Source organism: Haliotis rufescens, unplaced genomic scaffold (assembly GCF_023055435.1).
Source record: "Haliotis rufescens isolate VD_foot unplaced genomic scaffold, xgHalRufe1.0.p SCAF_22, whole genome shotgun sequence".
Taxonomy (NCBI): Eukaryota; Metazoa; Mollusca; class Gastropoda; order Lepetellida; family Haliotidae; genus Haliotis; species Haliotis rufescens.
Window position 1 is genome coordinate 4104309 of NW_025963913.1, and position 18148 is coordinate 4122456.

General features: G+C 39.8%; 1 protein-coding gene and 1 long non-coding RNA gene across 9 annotated transcripts in view; one reads left to right on the top strand and one right to left on the bottom strand.

Moving 5' to 3' along the window:
• The first annotated feature begins 534 nt into the window (after window positions 1–534).
• On the top strand, window positions 535–2079 carry LOC124136407. Its single transcript, XR_006861354.2, has 2 exons — window positions 535–662; window positions 1094–2079. It is a non-coding gene; the product is annotated as an uncharacterized LOC124136407 (long non-coding RNA).
• Window positions 2080–8397: 6318 nt separating this feature from the next.
• LOC124136320 overlaps window positions 8398–18148 on the bottom strand; it is a 93694-nt gene continuing 83943 nt past the window's right edge. For all 8 annotated transcript variants that reach the window (XM_046502220.2, XM_046502212.2, XM_048401440.1 and 5 more), the window contains one exon: window positions 8398–17620. In XM_046502220.2, the coding sequence (XP_046358176.2) occupies window positions 12888–17444 (4557 nt within the window). In that variant the 5' untranslated portion in view covers window positions 17445–17620 and the 3' untranslated portion in view covers window positions 8398–12887. The remainder of the gene's footprint in view (window positions 17621–18148) is intronic.

An 18148-nucleotide genomic window follows, 5' to 3' on the forward strand; every position in this document is an offset into this window, starting at 1 on the left:
TTATGTTCGAGGTTTAGTACAAAAGGTGCGTGCCCTTCAGTTCATTGTGACTATATTTAGCGGCGTGTGCAGGGTACGTACAGTACCAGCTCGAAGTGAAAGAAAAGTACGTGCAGATGCAGTGTTAAGTTCACTGCTAATAGATCTATAACCGCTGGCTGTCATCTCACCCCACAAAATATTCAATGATGTCTTTTTTTAATCGGTAAGAAAATAGACATTTCTCGAAAAGAGCACTTTGATTTTTTTTACATTAGTATGTGACATTCCTTATCGGCGGAATGGCTTGTTTTCACTTTATAAGTACAAGCACACATTCAGCTATCTTCGTTAATTAATCATAACGATATTTCATGATTCAATTTTTCAAGTCCACGAGAACTTGGTCGAGATGATGTTATACCGGTTTCGGGATCCTTTGTTTGACCTGATTTCGATTCCTTCCAGTCCATCGCAGGAACGTCCGCTAACCAGTCTAAGATAGCACAAAATGACGCGAGATTACTAGCATCCCCATAACAACCGTCCTAATCCAAACGACGCCATTTTGTTGTTTATTGCTGTAGCAAATCTCACGACTCTGCTCTCATTTCGCTCTGTGTTTCTCCTATCTGGTGATTTCTGCATCATGTATGCAAGTGCTGCCAGGGTCTACCACCAAGGTATAATCTGTGTTCTTTATTGTCTCGGGTTTGTGTTTTTATGTTCTAAATTCCAATATTCTAGTCGAAGCCAACGATCAGTACTTAGCCCTAGGCCTAGTGAGTGATGCTATTTTCAAAAACAGCTAATTTACATCTTTTTATATCTACTAATAAAGAAAAAGTGGTCGATCTATTTTCTTGGCCTTTTCTCAGATTCCCAATGGTCTTTTCGTTTGTTTGTTTGGTGCCTGCGATCCAGTGGATTGAATAATGTGAACGATAATCATATGGATTGTCGGATTGTTGCCTATTCTGATGATATCTTTTCCGACAATTTAAGGACTGAGTCTAAGGCGAATCTGAACCTGAATCTGATCTGAATCTGAATTAGTCATGAACCCTGTGTCTTTCGTATTTATTTAGCCTAATTACTTATTTTCCTTCCACAGCTCAAGACAAGCTCCACAAGAAAGGATCTCCTCTGCAGACGGTCTCCCCCGTCGCCATTCCTGTCCCTCGTCCAGTAGGTTGTGTGTAGGGGAACAACATGTTGGGACTTGGTTGATGCATGTCATCGATCCCAATTGCGTGGATCGATGCTCATCATATCAATCACTGGATTGTCTGGTCCTGACTCGATTATTTACAGACCGCCATCATATATAGCTGGAATATTTCTGAGTGTGGCGTTAAACAACAAACAAACAAACAAACAAACAAACAACATGTAGGGAACACAACCAACTGTGCATTCACGGAACCTGTAACAAGCTTGAATTACACGTTACTTTCAAAATTATTCAACAAGTCGATATTCTCACATATAGCCTAGTAGACTTGCGGGACATGGTACATTGAGTCACGTTTCGCTACCCTCGTTATTTTTACCATTCTAGTCCGTTGTTTCATTACTTATTTGTGTAATCAAATAGAGGCTTCTTTTCTGTCTCCCCTCCCAGTGTTCCGATACTGAGTGGATGATCCGCATCAACCCCCTATCTGTCCTGCCCAACCCCCTGACCCCTGTCCCAGCCCCTACCAGCACTGCCTACATGGAGATTATTCTTGTGGACGAAGAAGCCCTGAGGCAGCCACGATCATGTGTCCCGACTGTGTTTTCTTTCCTGAAGAGTCTCTTCACTGTGTGTTAGGTGGACGTTTGAAATGGCACCTAATATCACAGTGGACATTTAGTGTACTTTCCCTTTTGGCACCTTTCGGACAAACCTTTTGGATACTTTCAATTTTGGACATTTTCGACAGTTAGTGCATATACGAAACAATTATAGTTTTAAAATTATCTATTAAATATGTGGTGAGCTCAAATGTCGTTCAGTTGTTTTATTCAGTCACCTGTCAAGGAGTGTCTAGATGATATCATCTTTCAGTATTTTCCATATAGATTTATTTTATTAAATTTGTCTCAGTTTTGAAATATGTTTTGTTGTTTCTTCATTTAAGTACTTTCTGTCAAACTCTTTTCTCTCTTAACCCTTATGTTACATATACAGAATGAGATGCATCTCCAGGGATGCAATTTAACCTGAAACATTTAGTGGCCTTAACGTGAGGTGGGTAGTGGTTGAGAGAGAGAGAGAGAGAGAGAGAGAGACTTTAGTCTGTGTGGATATACATCGATCTTTTGAATTGACCCCTAAAATTGTGCCTAATTCGTGCCAATCAGTGGTTCAGTGTCCAGGACAAACTTGTATTCTAAATCTGTCCTTTAGAGATAAGGTGACGTTTCTAATTTCAAATACATGGTATATTTTTCCCCAAATAGATGAGTAGATTTTATAAATGCATATATGAATATTCATATGTAGCTTTTATGGGTTCGGATTATTATGTTAAATAAAAGCCATGAGGATGCTAGTTTAATCTGTCGCCCAGACTCTAGAGAATAAATAAAAAACCAATTCAGGTTTAGAATGATTTGGCAAGTCTAGATTACCTCAGCTCTAGGAAATTAAGGATTGTTGCTCCGTTTGGATTTTAATTGGTTTTTTTTATTGTGCAGTATAAATTTTTGATAAGATTTAACTTTATTTCTGGGACTAAATGTCAGTCTAATTCCGGTTAAGAGAGGACACAAGCAACCTATGCTTGTTGTAACGAGGCGACTTTATTAGATGGGGTGGTTAGGCTCGGTGACTTGGTTGATTCCCCGTCAGACCTCGACGGCATGCATCGTTGCTCATCATATCAATCACTTTATCACAGTTTATCTGGTACAGACTCAATTATTTACAGTCCGCCATCGCATATAGCTGAAATATTTCTGAATGCGGAGTTAAACAACAAAGAAAGAAATACAATTACAAAGACATCCAATTAAGAGATTGATAGATACGCTTTCACCAAAGTACACAAGACATAATCGCCAAGCCTTTACATCGAATAACAAAGCGAACGCACTTATATAAGCGTTTGATTATGAAAGCCACTGTTACAAGAAAATCAATAGATTTAATGCAATAGAATATAACGGGAACACTAGGGATTCCCATGAATAACATTTAGTTTGACCACTTTTCGGTTGGATCGTGGAATTAACCAGACTAGTGGTCACTGATTGTCCGAGCCAGCCCAATGACCACAGTCCATTAGGGTCTTGAGTGGTCATTAAGGCGCGGACGCGTCCAATAAGTTCTACATCGCTTGCTAGATCAATCCAAATTAGCTTTAGACTTAACTCGTCTTGACTGATATGCTCGGGGTCAGACAGTCATACGATAGCATATCATCATCGCTATATATGCCATACATCTGATAGATGTATGAACGGTTTATAATTTACTTGGACTCTTGTTTATGTTAGCATGATTGTTTTTGACAAATGACAGGTCCCAGTATCGTATAATTTTCTTTAGGTCTCGATAATTATTTTGCAAATGGAAGTGTATGTATTTATAAATGTTTATTTATACGGTTTTGGTAATGGTAAAAAAGAATACCGCTCTATTCTGTACTGCGAATGGTGAGACGCGTTTTCCCATAGCGATCTCACTGAAAGGACAGTTGATGTTAATGAATCTACATTTTATGTCCGCTTCCTCCTTTTCGTCACAGTAAACCGCTGGACATGTGGACAATATTTTCATTTTAAAAAAAAGTTATGTATGTTAACATAAAAAAAGCTTCGCTTAGATTCGAAGGGGTGGTTTTCTTCTCATTTTCGGGCCAATTTGACTCATATCTATAAGCATCTTATAAGATTTATAATGTTCTATATGTCTATTTGATCAGCTAGAGCAGGTACGTGTATATATCTGTCTTATCTTACTCAAAGTGACCAAGAAAATATTGAGCGCGAAATATAGTATTATCGTTTGCCACAATCGGATGAGTTTAATAATATTAATGCATCTTTTTAAGAAAGATCGTGTGTACTATATGACAATTATCCACAGGCAGTGAGTGAATAAGGTCACGCGAATTAATCGAAATTAACTCCCAATGTCAGATTTGATGGTATAGCATTGGTGTACAAACGACTATTATTACAGATATCGTTAGTGTGTTCTCAGGGTCTGTATAAATCATTTTCTAGTGTGTGGGTACATGTGAGTCTGTGGGTCGCTACGGGGCATAACGTGGTTGAGATCCCTGTCTTGCGACGTTAATGGCCTTGTGGCAGATACTGATTACCGCCATGCATAATTCATCACGAGTACCGCCTCAGCATTAGCTTTCTGAATATAAGTACATCACACATGTCTCGTGTTTAACGTCGTCACTCAGACAGAAGACGCAAATTTGATGGAGCCATAGTTTGAAGGTTGTCGACTGCCGAAGTACCGTATTGTCTTGAACAGGCGTCTGATTTGGATTTTACTCAATTAGTGAGTGAATGGTTATAGTTTTACGCCGCTTTTAGCAATATTCAAGCAATATCGCGGCGGGGGACACCAGAAATGGGCTTCACACATTGTACCCATTATACTCGATTAACACTGGATACAGTGAAGTAAAGACCACTGACATGACTGAAGATCCAGGTTAGAATAAGACTATAGCAACCCATGCTTGCCATAACAGGCGACTAACGGGATCGGGTGGCTAGGCTCGCTGCATGACTTGGTTGATGCATGTCATGGTATCCATATGCGTGGATCGATGCTCATGATGTCAATCACTGCATTGTCTGGTTTAGACTCGATTATTTACAGACCGCCGTCATATGGCTGGAATATTGCTGAGTGCGGTGTTTAACAACAAACAAACAAAACATGAAATAATCACAACAATTTGAAATAGCAAGATTTCGCTGATTTGTTTTGTTTGTTGCATTTTGCCAGTCTGCATTATTCCAGGAATACCACGGTGGCCTTTAAATGATGGTGTCTAGGCCGACAAGCTAGTGGTTGAGAAAATGAGAAACGTTCCGCGCTACCAGGTAGAATGACTGGCAATCCGCTATGTCACGGAGCCTGGCTACCGACCAATCCTAGTCGATTCTAAAGCACAAACAATAGTGAGTGAATGAGATTTAACGGGGCTTCGAATAGTATTTGTGTTCTGTCACAACATGTCAGCTTGATGTGAGAGGAAAGCCGGATACGATGAATCTTACCACAATCTTACAACTTTGAACCCCAGGATCACGGTTATGGTGCTTACAAACCTAGAAATATAACCAGGGCGATTTTGAACCACGATCAAAGGTTTCTGGCACGCCTAAGGGGCGCAACTCTGCACAGTGAATTGCAGCGCCTCAGACGATTGGGCCATCGGTCCGCCTGAAGCAAGAGAGGGCTGGTTGCGTATTCTAACACGAGTCCACACGTGTCTCTGCAACTGATTTAAGTGATTTGTGCTGTTGGTATTTGTTTGCAAATAAAAATAATTTCACCTGTTTCTCAACTCCAGTTCTTCGGGCCACGAACAGACACTATTCTGGTTAGTTTAACCAGGAATGTATGGTAAATGCAGTTTTGCGTGATCAGCATATGGTGGTCTGCATATTTTGCCTCCAACCAGACACTAAAGGAGAATGTGTGTCCCTCTGTGACCTTGGAGAAACGTCTTCTAATCAACAATAACGACTTGTCATCGCCAGAATCAGACATTGCTTTAGGCCATGGTCCAGATGTGGATGCGAGAAATTTTCTCCTGTACTGTGGGATATGGTCATGATTTGTGGGGACGAGATACACATATTTTTAATCCATGACTTTGTTTGTCAAATAACATTTTTATGTCATTTTTATCCCAGGGCAATATCAATTATATATTTTCAGGTAAATAAGATTTTCTTGACAACGGTATAAGGATATATATGGAAACGTCGTCTTTACAGCAAATAAAGAAGCTCTTATCCATAATTTATCTCTACTTTGAAATATAGTATTTAATCTCTCAATACATTATAAATAAATAGTTTTTGTCTTTTTCTAAGGGTAACTCCCAATTTTTTTTTTAGCAACCCCCCTGTATTTGCCAATTGTTTATGAAAGTGTGATTCTTTTATAATTATCCTGTTTCAGTACTTTTAATAGTGAATTACCCATCTTGTCATGACACTCCCAAATGTGTGTACTTTTTCCGAAAACGTTATTTGGGGAATGCCTCATTAATTTAAGTGAGTGAGTCAGTATGGTTTTACGCCGCTTTTAGCAATATTCCAGCAATTATCACGGCGGGGAACACCAGAAATGGGCTTCACACATTGTACCCATGTCGGGAATCGAACCCGGGTCTTCGGTGTGACGAGCGAAGGCTTTAACCACTAGGCTACCCGACCGCCCCTCATTAATTTAATGTAATGTGTGAAAAGATGTGGTTTGTAGGGGTAGGGTTTTTCAGGGATGCTTAGGCTGAAAGTTACTGTCATGCCGAATTCCTATGCTGATTGTCTGTTAAAAAAATAATTAACCTTTTCAGCAATAAAACTGTATGGATTGAACCATTACCGATAAATATACAACTTCCAATGTCATTATTCACCATACACTCTATAACATGACACATGCCACCACCTGTCACCAGTCATGCAGTACCTGATATATACAACCAGGGAGAATGATGGACAGGTGCTATGTACACAGCAGGAAGTAATCAGCTGTGGGCAGCGGTGAATGATCTCTCATTATTTCATTGGTCAATCGCTGGTCAATTAGTCTTCATCAGGAAGGTCAGGTTATTAATATACCTTAGTCAGTTCAACATTCTTGATATGTTAATCCCTTGTCAACAAATAACATATGAAGTAGTTTCTACCAGGAATGCTAATAGCCTTTTAGCTAATGAATGCCGGAGTCCCTTCAGGGCGAGTTTAGAGAAGACTAACATTCCTCAGAAATAGAATATTTGTATTTGTTAATTACAGGACAAGGTATTTTGGACTTAATTACGGGAAACTTGTGCCCATGTTTAGTTTCAATCGTAAATGTTAAACTATACAGGCTCAACAACATGATATCAGACAAGTTACTTGACCAAATCAGACAACGGATTATTTTTAATTAGACCAGACGAGAGGCAAAAATATAGACAAACATATATTCAAAATGAGTATACTATATTATTTCACTTATTATTATTTTGATTATCCAGAAACATGGTTTAATTGACAATGTTTTCAGGCTGAAATGTGAAGGTGAAGTGAAAAGGGGTTTAATGTCTGATTCAAGATTATTGCACTTATATGTGTATAGCAATTCACCCACCTAATTCATGCCACAGTTTAACATGAAAGGGGAGAGACGCTCTTGCTTTACGTCGGAGATGGTCTTGCTTTACGCAAGAGATGGTCTTGCTTTACGCAAGAGATGCTCTTGCTTTACATCAAGAGATGGTCATGCTTTATGTCAAGAGATGCTCTTGCTTTATGTCAAGAGATGTTCTTGCTTTACATCAAGAGATGGTCTTGCTTTACGTCAAGAGATGCTCTTGCTTTATGTCAAGAGATGTTCTTGCTTTACGTCAAGAGATGCTCTTGCTTTACATCAAGATATGCTTTTGCTTTATGTCAAGTGATGGTCTTGCTTTACGTCAAGAGATGCTCTTGCTTTGCGTCAAGAGATGCTCTTACTTTTTGTTAAGAGATGTTCTTGCTTTGCTTCAAATACAAATACAATTTTAAAAACACAAACATATGTTTAAAATAGGGAAAGAATAGGCCCAAGCAACCTATTCTGGGCCCCCAGCAACCTATGGTCATAAGAGGCAATTTAATGGATTGGGTGGTCAGGCTCGGTGACTCGGTTGTTTGTCTGTCATCATGCCCTGATGGTGTAGATCACTGCTCATAATATCACTCACTGGACTGTCAAACAAACATAACATAAAGCAAAGATTTAATCCAAACATTTGTCAAAACCAGTGCAGCCCAGACTGAAAGGCAAAGGGACATAATTTTCATCTTTGTCAATCTTTGCCGTATAAGATACCTCTGAAGATCCGGGATAGAATAGGTCTTTAGCATGCTTGCCATAAAAGGCAACTACGCTTGTCGTAAGAGGTGACTAATGGGATCGGGTGGTCCGGCTCGCTGACTTGGTTGATGCATGTCATCATATCCCAATTGCTTGGATCAATGCTCATGTTGTCAATCACTGGATTGTCTGGTCCAGACTCGACTATTTTACAAACTGCCGTCATATAGCTGGAATATTGCTGAGTGCGGCATTAAACAAAAAAAACAAAACCAAAAAACACTTTCTCAATGCAGGTGTCAAAGGAATCTCCAAACGATGGTTTTATCCCAATCATGAAAAACTGAGTTCAAAACAAAGAATTCAAAGCCATGTTAAATTTGAATTTTGATTTATTTGATTAATAGTTTGTCAGCACAGGTAGGTACAATGATACTCAGGTACCAGTCGCAGAGCAATCAACAGAGAAACAACATAACATAACACTGCTCAAATGATAGAAATCAAGAAATGTACATGTCAAACCTCCTGTTAACAACACAGCTCTTTCATGGAAATAAATGATGTATCTTTTCTAAGGTAAGTGAGGAATATGACCTATTCTATTTCTATCACTTTTCATGTACTTGGAATTGGATACAGAATTTGATTAATTCTGAAATGACCAGTTTCTCTAACAGTGTTTTATTTATCATATTCCTTCACATATGATCTACTGAATTCAACAGTGTGGACCAGTAGTTTAATGTTTCTGACAAGTGTCTCAGTTACTGAATTCAACAGTGTCAACGAGTAGTTAAATGTTTTCGACAAGTGTCTCATCTACTGAATTCAACAGTGTCGACCAGTAGTTAAATATTTTCGACAAGTGTCTCATCTACTGAATTCATCAGTGTCGACCAGTAGTTAAATATTTTCGACAAGTGTCTCATCTACTGAATTCAACAGTGTAGATCGGTAGTTTACTGTTTTCGACAAGTGTCTGATTTACCGTATTTGACATAATAACAGCCCTCACCACCTAGCATACTTGACACAAGCAAACCCTCCATGAATATGAATATCTAATCTGTCAAAACAGATCCTGAAGATAATATACCACACACTACAAAAATTGAAATCACCCAAACAGTGTCGTTGAGTGTAAGTGGTTTTACATCTAATTTAACAGAATTAGTAAAGGGGACACCTAGAATGGTTTGTTTGTTTGTTTGTTTGTTTGTTGTTTAACTCAGCACTCAGCAATATTCCAGCTAAATGACAGCGGTCTGCAAATAATCGAGTCTGTACCAGACAATCCGGTGATTGACAGCATGAGCATCGATCCACGCAATTGGGATACGATGACATGCATCAACCACCCGATCCTGTTAGTCGCCTCTTACAACAAGCATTGTCGCCTGTTATGGCACGCATGGTTGCTGAAGACCTTATCTAACCCGGATCTTCGTGGAATGGACTTGACACTAATCTCACAGTGAGGGGAGGCAAAATGACATGCTCAGCCCACCATTACTTTCATTCTGGAAACTACTGGGATTCAAAAGTAGGAGTGAGTGAGTGAGTGAGTGTGAGTGAGTATGGTTTTAAGCCGCTTTTAGCAATATTCCAGCAATATCACGGCGGGGGACACCAGAAATGGGCTTCACACATTGTACCCATGACGGGAATCGAACCCGGGTCTTCGGCATGACAAGCTAATGCTTTAACCACTGGGCTACCCGATGGCCCCTCAAAAGTAGGAAGGTCCCCAGTACCCCAGTCTTGTCAAAAGTGCTGACTTAACATAATCAGGTGGTCAGTCACACTGTGTGACTTGGCTAGTTGTGCCACTAACATCACCCTGATGTTTTCATTGCTGTGTGATCTATCATCCTATTTGATCCCCGGGTCCAGAGTGAGTACTTACAGCTTTGTTGCATAGCTCTAATACTGCTCACAGTGGCATAAACACTCAGTCAATCACATGGCACACAGCAATACATGCTTGTCATAAGAGGTGACTATGCTTGTCGTAAGAGGTGACTATGCTTGTCGTAAGAGGCGACTAATGGGCTTGAGTGGTCGAGACTCGCTGACATGGTTGATGCGTGTTATTATATCCCAATTGTGTAGATTGATGCTCATGATGTCAATCACTGGATTTTCTGGTTCAGACACTATTATTTACAGTCCGTGGACACATAGCTGGAATATTGCTGAATGTGGCATTGAACAACAAACAAAAATGGCACATGGCCTGCTGTCACAATCTATTTCAGTGTACAGCATGTTGAATATGTCAAATAGAGTATCATTGTTTTCCTAATCAATGTCAAAACATGTGACATTTTAAAATAAAACACAAAAATTGATAACCTTCTGACCTCACAGAGCAAACAGTTATGAATCAGCAATGAAGGTCGCAACATAATATTGTATGAATTGTACAAACAATTATTTCATTCTGAAAACATAAACAAGTATCATTTGATTGACGGCAATGTACATGACATGTACATAACTTTGATAGAGGATTGTTCCCTGAATCAACTACGTCTGTGTTGTTTTTGACAAGGAAGAACAACATCGCGGTCAACTTGTCAATACAAAAATAAACATGTTATTCACATCAACAGTATCGTCTGCAGTTCGGGGAATCTGTGATAACTTTATGATAATTGAAATATGAAACTGACATGACATGTATCACATGTGTCCATAACATTTAAACAAAGAAAGACTGTGTACAGACAGAAATATGACAGACAATGAACGCTCCTTGTTCACGAGGACAGGGGCATAGGAACAAAATGTTCGAGCCCTCTATGAAAAACAACATGATTAATAACGAATCTCGAGAATGGAATTGCATATATAGTAGACTTTACCCATTTTATCAAACAAATGATAATTTTAGTGTTAAGTCAATCTGGTTTACTCAGACCATATCAAAATCATTAAACATCCAATCACTGCTTTTTTATCTCCTAAAAAATTACCACAAAAGATAAAATAAAATATTCATATATACTGAAACACTTTGAAAACGCAAATTCCAATTTCTGTTATATTTGGCAAAATGGTCATAAAAATCAATTAAGATAATTTGGTATTTAGGCATGAGATAATCAAACACAATAACGGGTTTGAATATCATGTGATCTGTTTTGAGAAGGACTAAAGCAAAAAAAACCATCATAACCGATGCTTGAAAACATAATTATGTGTTTTCATAGTGTGTCAGTACACTGACTGATAATTTAATCTTAAGGCAAGACCACTTAAAGTACTTGCTTTACAGACTTGTGTGCCCAACATACCTAAAGATGGAGAGAAATAAAATACAGCTAAACTCACTTTTTAAAATAAAAAAAATCAGTGACCAATATTACCACATCTGTCTTGTTTCTAACACACAAACATCATTGGGGGGTTAATTTCATGGGGGAAATTCTGTTCTCTCTTTTGGTGTAGCCACTGTTAGAGTGAGGGGAAGAGACAAAATATAAATTTTGAGATACGGAAATGGCTGAAACACACACACACAAATCTGTAAATCAAGTAATTAAATTGGTCTTGACTAATTCAGAAACAATAATTACATGACAGGCATGTCCTGAAAAAAACCAAGGTGACCAGAGGGATAATTAATGTAAGACATCAAGACTATGGACAGGGTCTGTGTAAATTCTGTTCTATCTAAGGACGACACTAAAGGAAGATCCAGGGATAAACATCGCCAATATTCGGGTGCATTTTGGATTTATTTCATTTCTTAAAAGGCAGAACAATATTTTGGCATATGTGAGCTTCATTTCACACCTGAGTATTGACAATACAAAAACTGTAAAAGTGAATAAATAACTGCTGATTAGCAAAGAAACATATGATATGAGGTTTATACAAAAAGTAGAAATAAAAGTAAATGATAGATTGCACTGTGATGGTGGGGAGCTCGGTCCAGGATATGACTAGTTGTGACTACTAACTTGGTAACCATGGTAACATACAAAATGATATTTACAAAATATACAAATGCATTGATAAATTTCTTCATGTTTCAAGGAATAAATGAAATGTCTCGAATGGTGAATGAATGTCTCAAATTCAAATGAATTTATTTGAAATTGGCTACAACAACCTTGGTCACTATTTCTTTCTTATTCTTAATGATCTCATGACTTGTTTTCAATACTAAAGGACAATCAAAGATAAGGCTAGTCCAAGTGATCAATTAGTTGTGACATTCAAAAATGCCTTTCTGATCTCTCCATAAACCAACATAGCAATCCTCAGACCACTTGGCCATATCCTCAGATCACAGATTTGAAATAGTAACATGGGATTTCATGGCAAACAGGTGAGATGAATTTAGATAAAAGGTATTGATGAATACAAAATAATAAAATGAATTTGATATACCGGTAAATGTCAAAAATGAAATCCTCAATTCAAGGTCAGTTTCATTATCACAAATCCACCAATAAATCTTTATTTGAGTTGTCCAAATGATAGTAAAATATGAAAATATTGCTACATTGATTCAAAGTCAACAGAGATGAATTATTTTTAAAAAAAGAACCTGCTGAAGTTAGCATTACTAGCTGCTGAAGCCAGCATTACATACAAAGTCTACAAGGGCTTATAACTAATAATTTAAAATAACTACTCATGGCCTTATTCTGATTTTGCTAGAATTCCTAGTTCCAACTTAATCATTTTCAAAATGAAGGAATCTTTATAATCCTATCAACTGATATTCTGAAAACAGATACACAATAATCTCCGTAATTCATTTATGTTTTTATAAAAAATGCTAATATTTTACCAATATGTCACTTAAATTCTTTCCAGTTGAAAGAATTCAGGCAAAGCTTGCACATCACACATCAATTTCTTCTGGCTCCGAGTTTTCTTTTTGTAATAACCTTTTCACAACCTCGCGGTTGGCAGTTAGATTATCAGTCGATTGATGATGGTCTACATAGCTATCATCGGAACTGTCAGCTGTTTTTGAACTTGAATCACCAGATGCACTGTCTGTGCTTTTATCCTGCTGCTTTTCAAGGTCAAGCAAGGACAAATATCGCATACTGTCTAAATCTTTGGTTCGGACACATGCAGAATTATCACTTCTGCTTCTGAACAGTTTGTGGCGCCAAGTTTCTGGCTTTTGAATATTCAAGTCCCCTAGTGCTGACCTTGACCTTCGAAGACCAGCTTTAGGTTGACCTACTTGTTGTTCCAAGTAGGCTTCAATGGCCGGTCCCTGAAAGTTGTCGTCAATACTATACGTGCTTCGCGAAGGTAAGCTATGTGTTGAAGCACGTATGTTTGACAAACTGTCCTGTCGCATACTTCGAAACGCTTTGTCGATTTCTGACTCCATGCTGTCGGCAAGACTGATAGACGAAGGTGGTCGGAAAAATCCACTGCTTGCCAAGCTGCTTTTGCGACTTTTTCTAATGTAGCCATCAGTTGATGCCAGATCATCCTGAAAACGAACAGTATCCTCCATTGAGCGAATATAAGCACCATTTACAATTCCATCATAGTTCTTAAACGTTGACATCTCCGTATCACCATGTGTCTTTGTGTAAGTATCCACAATCTTATTGATGTCCGTCTCGGCCTGGAAGCGAACATATCCATCTTCAATAATCAACATGGATGGAGGCCGAGACTCATTAGTGGTACTGGGCTGTATCACAATCGGAACAATGTCTGTGCCTTCGTTCAAATATATTTTCTTCTTCTTCCCATTTGTATGTCCATTGCTTCTTTTATTTGTCGTCATGTACAAGCGATCATATTCACTCCAGCCTAGCTTATCACTTTGATCACCCTTACCTGCGCACTGGCATATTTCCAGACAGGGACCACACAAGAAACCGCATGTTCTCAGTTCTGTATAGCGAAACGGCTGTGAGGCCACATAGGCCATGATTATACACATCAAGCACTCAACAAGTCGTAAAGCTGTGTGGTACAGCCACCAAGGCCAGGGTTCTGGCTTCTTGTCGGAGAAAACACCATATACGCCTATTATGGCGTATATTTCCAGTCCTATTGTCACAAGACCTAATATGGACCCCATAAATGTGACCTTGACTGCTAAGCTCAAGGTGAACTTATGTTTATAACTTTCTGATCCACTGGGATACGTCTTTCCAGTGAGCATGTACTGGTAATTCTTCTGTCTCTTTACTGCGGAGGAATACAGGTAGCGGAATATATAAGCATATCCAAAGAATAAGAACAATCCCCAGCAGATGTAAAACAGTTGGCACACAAATAGCATAATGTTCATTCCGGCATAGGTTCCTACCAGAACATCAGTAGTGATCTGAAGAATAAAATGGCATAAGATGATGACGATCAGGACCTGAATCTTCTGCACTCGGGGTGGGACAAGTCTCATCTGTGTTGCTTGTAGCAGAGCGTAAAGCAGGATGCTGAAGGAGGATGTCAAACAAGGGAAGGCTGAGCTGTAGAGGAGATAGTTGAGCACAGGATGAAATGTTTTATTGGAGTTGTAGCCATCAACCAGAAGGAAGACAGCTCGAACGGTACACAACGTGAAGATGAGGAGGTTGAGGGTGATGAAGTATTTCTTGCTCAGGAGCCGGTTGATCTGGTACAGCTTGATCATACTGGTGACGGTGTAGAAAGCTACTGCCGCAAACAGTCCCCCCAACATGTACAGGTGGATCTCCCAAGCAATGTTCCACTTCTTCTTGGCATCCACCCAGTCAGGACCTGGTTCAGCAATAGGAATAGAGGTGGCGGAGTCTGATTTGGTGCTGGGTGTGGCTCCTTCACCCTCAGGCTCTGCGTTACCCTCTTCAGAATCAGAATCACTGTCATGAGTTGCCGGAGTGCTGGATGGTGAGTGTGTCTCTGGCACTGGCTCTGATGTTGTGCTGGACGGTTCAGAGGTGGAAGTCACTGATGTCTTGGAAATATCTATCTTGGTGATTTCATCTGTTGCAGTTTCAGCTGCTTGTGGCTCATATATCATAGGAAGACGTGTTACTGGGGTATCTGGTTCTGCTTTTGGCTGTGGGTGTGTTGTTGTTGGCTCGGGAGTCGATTCAGGGTTGGTCTCCGAAGCCTTCTGTGGTGATCTCTCTGGTGTCGTCTCTGGTGATGTTTGTGGCAATATCCCAGGTGTTGTCTCTGGTGACGTCTCTGGTGATGTCTCTGGGATTTTCTCTGGTGTTGTCTTAGGAGATGTTTCTGGTGATGTTTCTGGCGATGTCTCAGGGGAGGTTTCTGGCAATGTCTCAGGAGATGTTTCTGGCAATGTCTTAGGTGTTGTCTCAGGTGATGTCTCAGGGGAGGTTTCTGGTGATGTCTCAGGGGAGGTTTCTGGCGACGTCTTTGGTGTTGTCTCAGGTGATGTCTCAGGGGAGGTTTCTGGTGATGTCTCAGGGGAGGTTTCTGGTGATGTCTCAGGGGAGGTTTCTGGCGACGTCTTTGGTGTTGTCTCAGGAGATGTCTCTGGTGATGTCTCGGGTGTTGTCTCAGGTGATGTCTCAGGTGTTGTCTCAGGTGATGTCTCAGGTGATGTCTCTGGAGATGTCTCAGGTGTTGTCTCAGGAGATGTCTCTGGAGATGTCTCAGGTGTTGTCTCAGGAGATGTCTCAGGTGTTGTCTCAGGAGATGTCTCTGGAGATGTCTCAGGTGTTGTCTCTGGAGACGTCTCCGGGGAGGATTCTGGTGATGTCTCTGGAGAAGCCTGAATTGTTGGCTTAAGAGGAATCTTAACTGTAGTCATTATAGGAGATGTGTTTGGAACAAGTGATATCCTATCAATGGGTTTAGCAGACATCTCAGCAGTGGGTTCCGGAGATGTCTCAGATGATGGCTCTGGAGTTTGTGCCATTGTGGAAGTTTCACTCGCTAAAGCTTTAATTGCATCCCAGTTTAAAGATTCTGTGATCACAGACGTGGAGGAGACTTCTGCAGATTCAGTTACTGTTGGGAGGGTGGCAACCAATCCATCACTATTTAATGCTAAAGTGGAAGCACTAGGAGAAGTACTGTTTGCAATAACAGAGGAGGAACTCAATGTTGTAGAATGTAATCCACTGACATCACTATCTGCAGCAATTTGTGATTCTAATGAGGCCGAAGCAGGGTCATGCAACTTAGCCAAGGACGGAGTTGTCCCCAGATATGATGAGGACATTTGAGAGTGAGATTTTGTCAGGCTTTCTGGAGATTCTGAACTCACACCACTAAACCCACTTGTATGGCTAGCAGAAGTAGGGGCTGTATTGGGGTCACTTTTAGGAATGTTTGTCGAGTACAAAACTGGAATGGTGCCTGGTGAGTGCTTTGTGGTAGTATGTTTATCCGAACTAAAACCCAATGGTGAAACAGTGCTATGCTTAGCAGTGGCTGCAGACACTGTTACACTATCGGTGCCTCTTGTCAGAAATTCATCCGTGTTAATTGATCCTTTCTCAAATGGGGGGGATGTGTACAGACCATCAGAACTACCAGTTTTGTCTGGCCATGAATTCTGATCAGAATGGCTGGTGCTCGAGCCCAGTTTACCTACACTTGACTGTCCTCCTGACACACTTGAATGATCGAAGCCACTATCCTGTACACTATCAACGCTACGCTTCTGACGAGAGAAGGAAATCAAATTTGGCCAATTTGGAGCAGGAGCAGACTTGTTATAAGTCTCATTGTCTCTCCTGAGTCCACTATTGCCTTGGCTTACCCTCTCCACACCCCTGCTCTTGTAATGACTACTTAGGCCATCAAAGAATTTACTCCAGGCTGAAGAAGGAGAAATCCGCTCCCAGCCATTGTTAGCCTTGGTTTCGTGATAACGGTTTCTATAGGCGCCTCTTAGAGAATCCTTCACATACAGAAAAATTAAGTCTTTCACATCATTGTGCCCCGAGGATCTGATAAACTGCTGTGCTGATATTGATTTTGGCCTGGTTGCTGTAACTAAGTCTTTGTTGGTGAAAATAGACCCACCATACGGTTCTCTGTCAGACTTGCTTACCAACACCTTTCTTCTAAGTCCCCATGTGGTTTGTGGCATAAATTTCAATGTATTTTCTTTCGTTCTTAAAACTGGCACATTCAGTTTACCATTTGCTGAACTGCGGCCATCTTTAGTCAACCCTTCCCTTGGGTTCTGACCAGATGGCAAGACACTCTTAAATTTTAATCCATCTTCATTCAAGTCTTTATCAACGGTCTGGTACTCAATGCGAATTTCTGAGTAAAGAGCATCCACAAGACCTCTCCCAGAATTACTCCTCGTGCCTGTCTGAGGAACACCACGTGGAGTTTTTCTCACACCAACAATTTTCACGTTGTCTCCATTTTTCAACTCAAAAGCTACACTGTGATTACTCCAGCAGGTTAACACACATAAGAATACCACTAAGGATATGCTGGTCTTCATGACTGGCAGCTGCTGAAGACATTACTTCATGGAGGGAGGACACTATTGAGAGGGGTCCCACTAGACTCCATCGTCATCTGGACAACTTAATCACCAGTCATCTGTCAGGGTTTCTCTATACTGGGCATGTACATCCGTAGTGCGAGACACCAGCTTTCAACAGGCTCTTGTTTCACCTAAAATAGACAAAGTACATCAGTAAGAAATTGCACTGTAAAAGCTATTTAATAAGATACAATGCTGCCAGTCATTCTGTAACTGATTTAGCTGTCAGAGTTGTGCAAACTTTCAGAAATGGGAGACCTTTTTATAACTTTTGGGTGTCATTCATGTAAGCTCATGGAAGAATAATGGTACTTTTTTATACAAAAAACCCATCCCCAACAACAAACCATTATGACATATTGATTTTGAAATGTCAAAAACATAACTTTAAAAGAACATAACACAGATTTACAATTATACAGGTACTAATAAAATGCAATGTCATTACAAACCATTGTTAAAAAGTATTCTTGGCAACTCTAAGAGATGGAAAATGATTCCAAATAATCTTTAAATCATTCTGAACAGTTTTTACCATTATGGTTTTGATCAAACTGAAATAGTTACTGAAACAGCTGTAAAATTGTCAGTAAATACAACCTGACGAAGCCTCAGTAATCATAACACATTTACAGAATCAACAAACAGATAATGACATA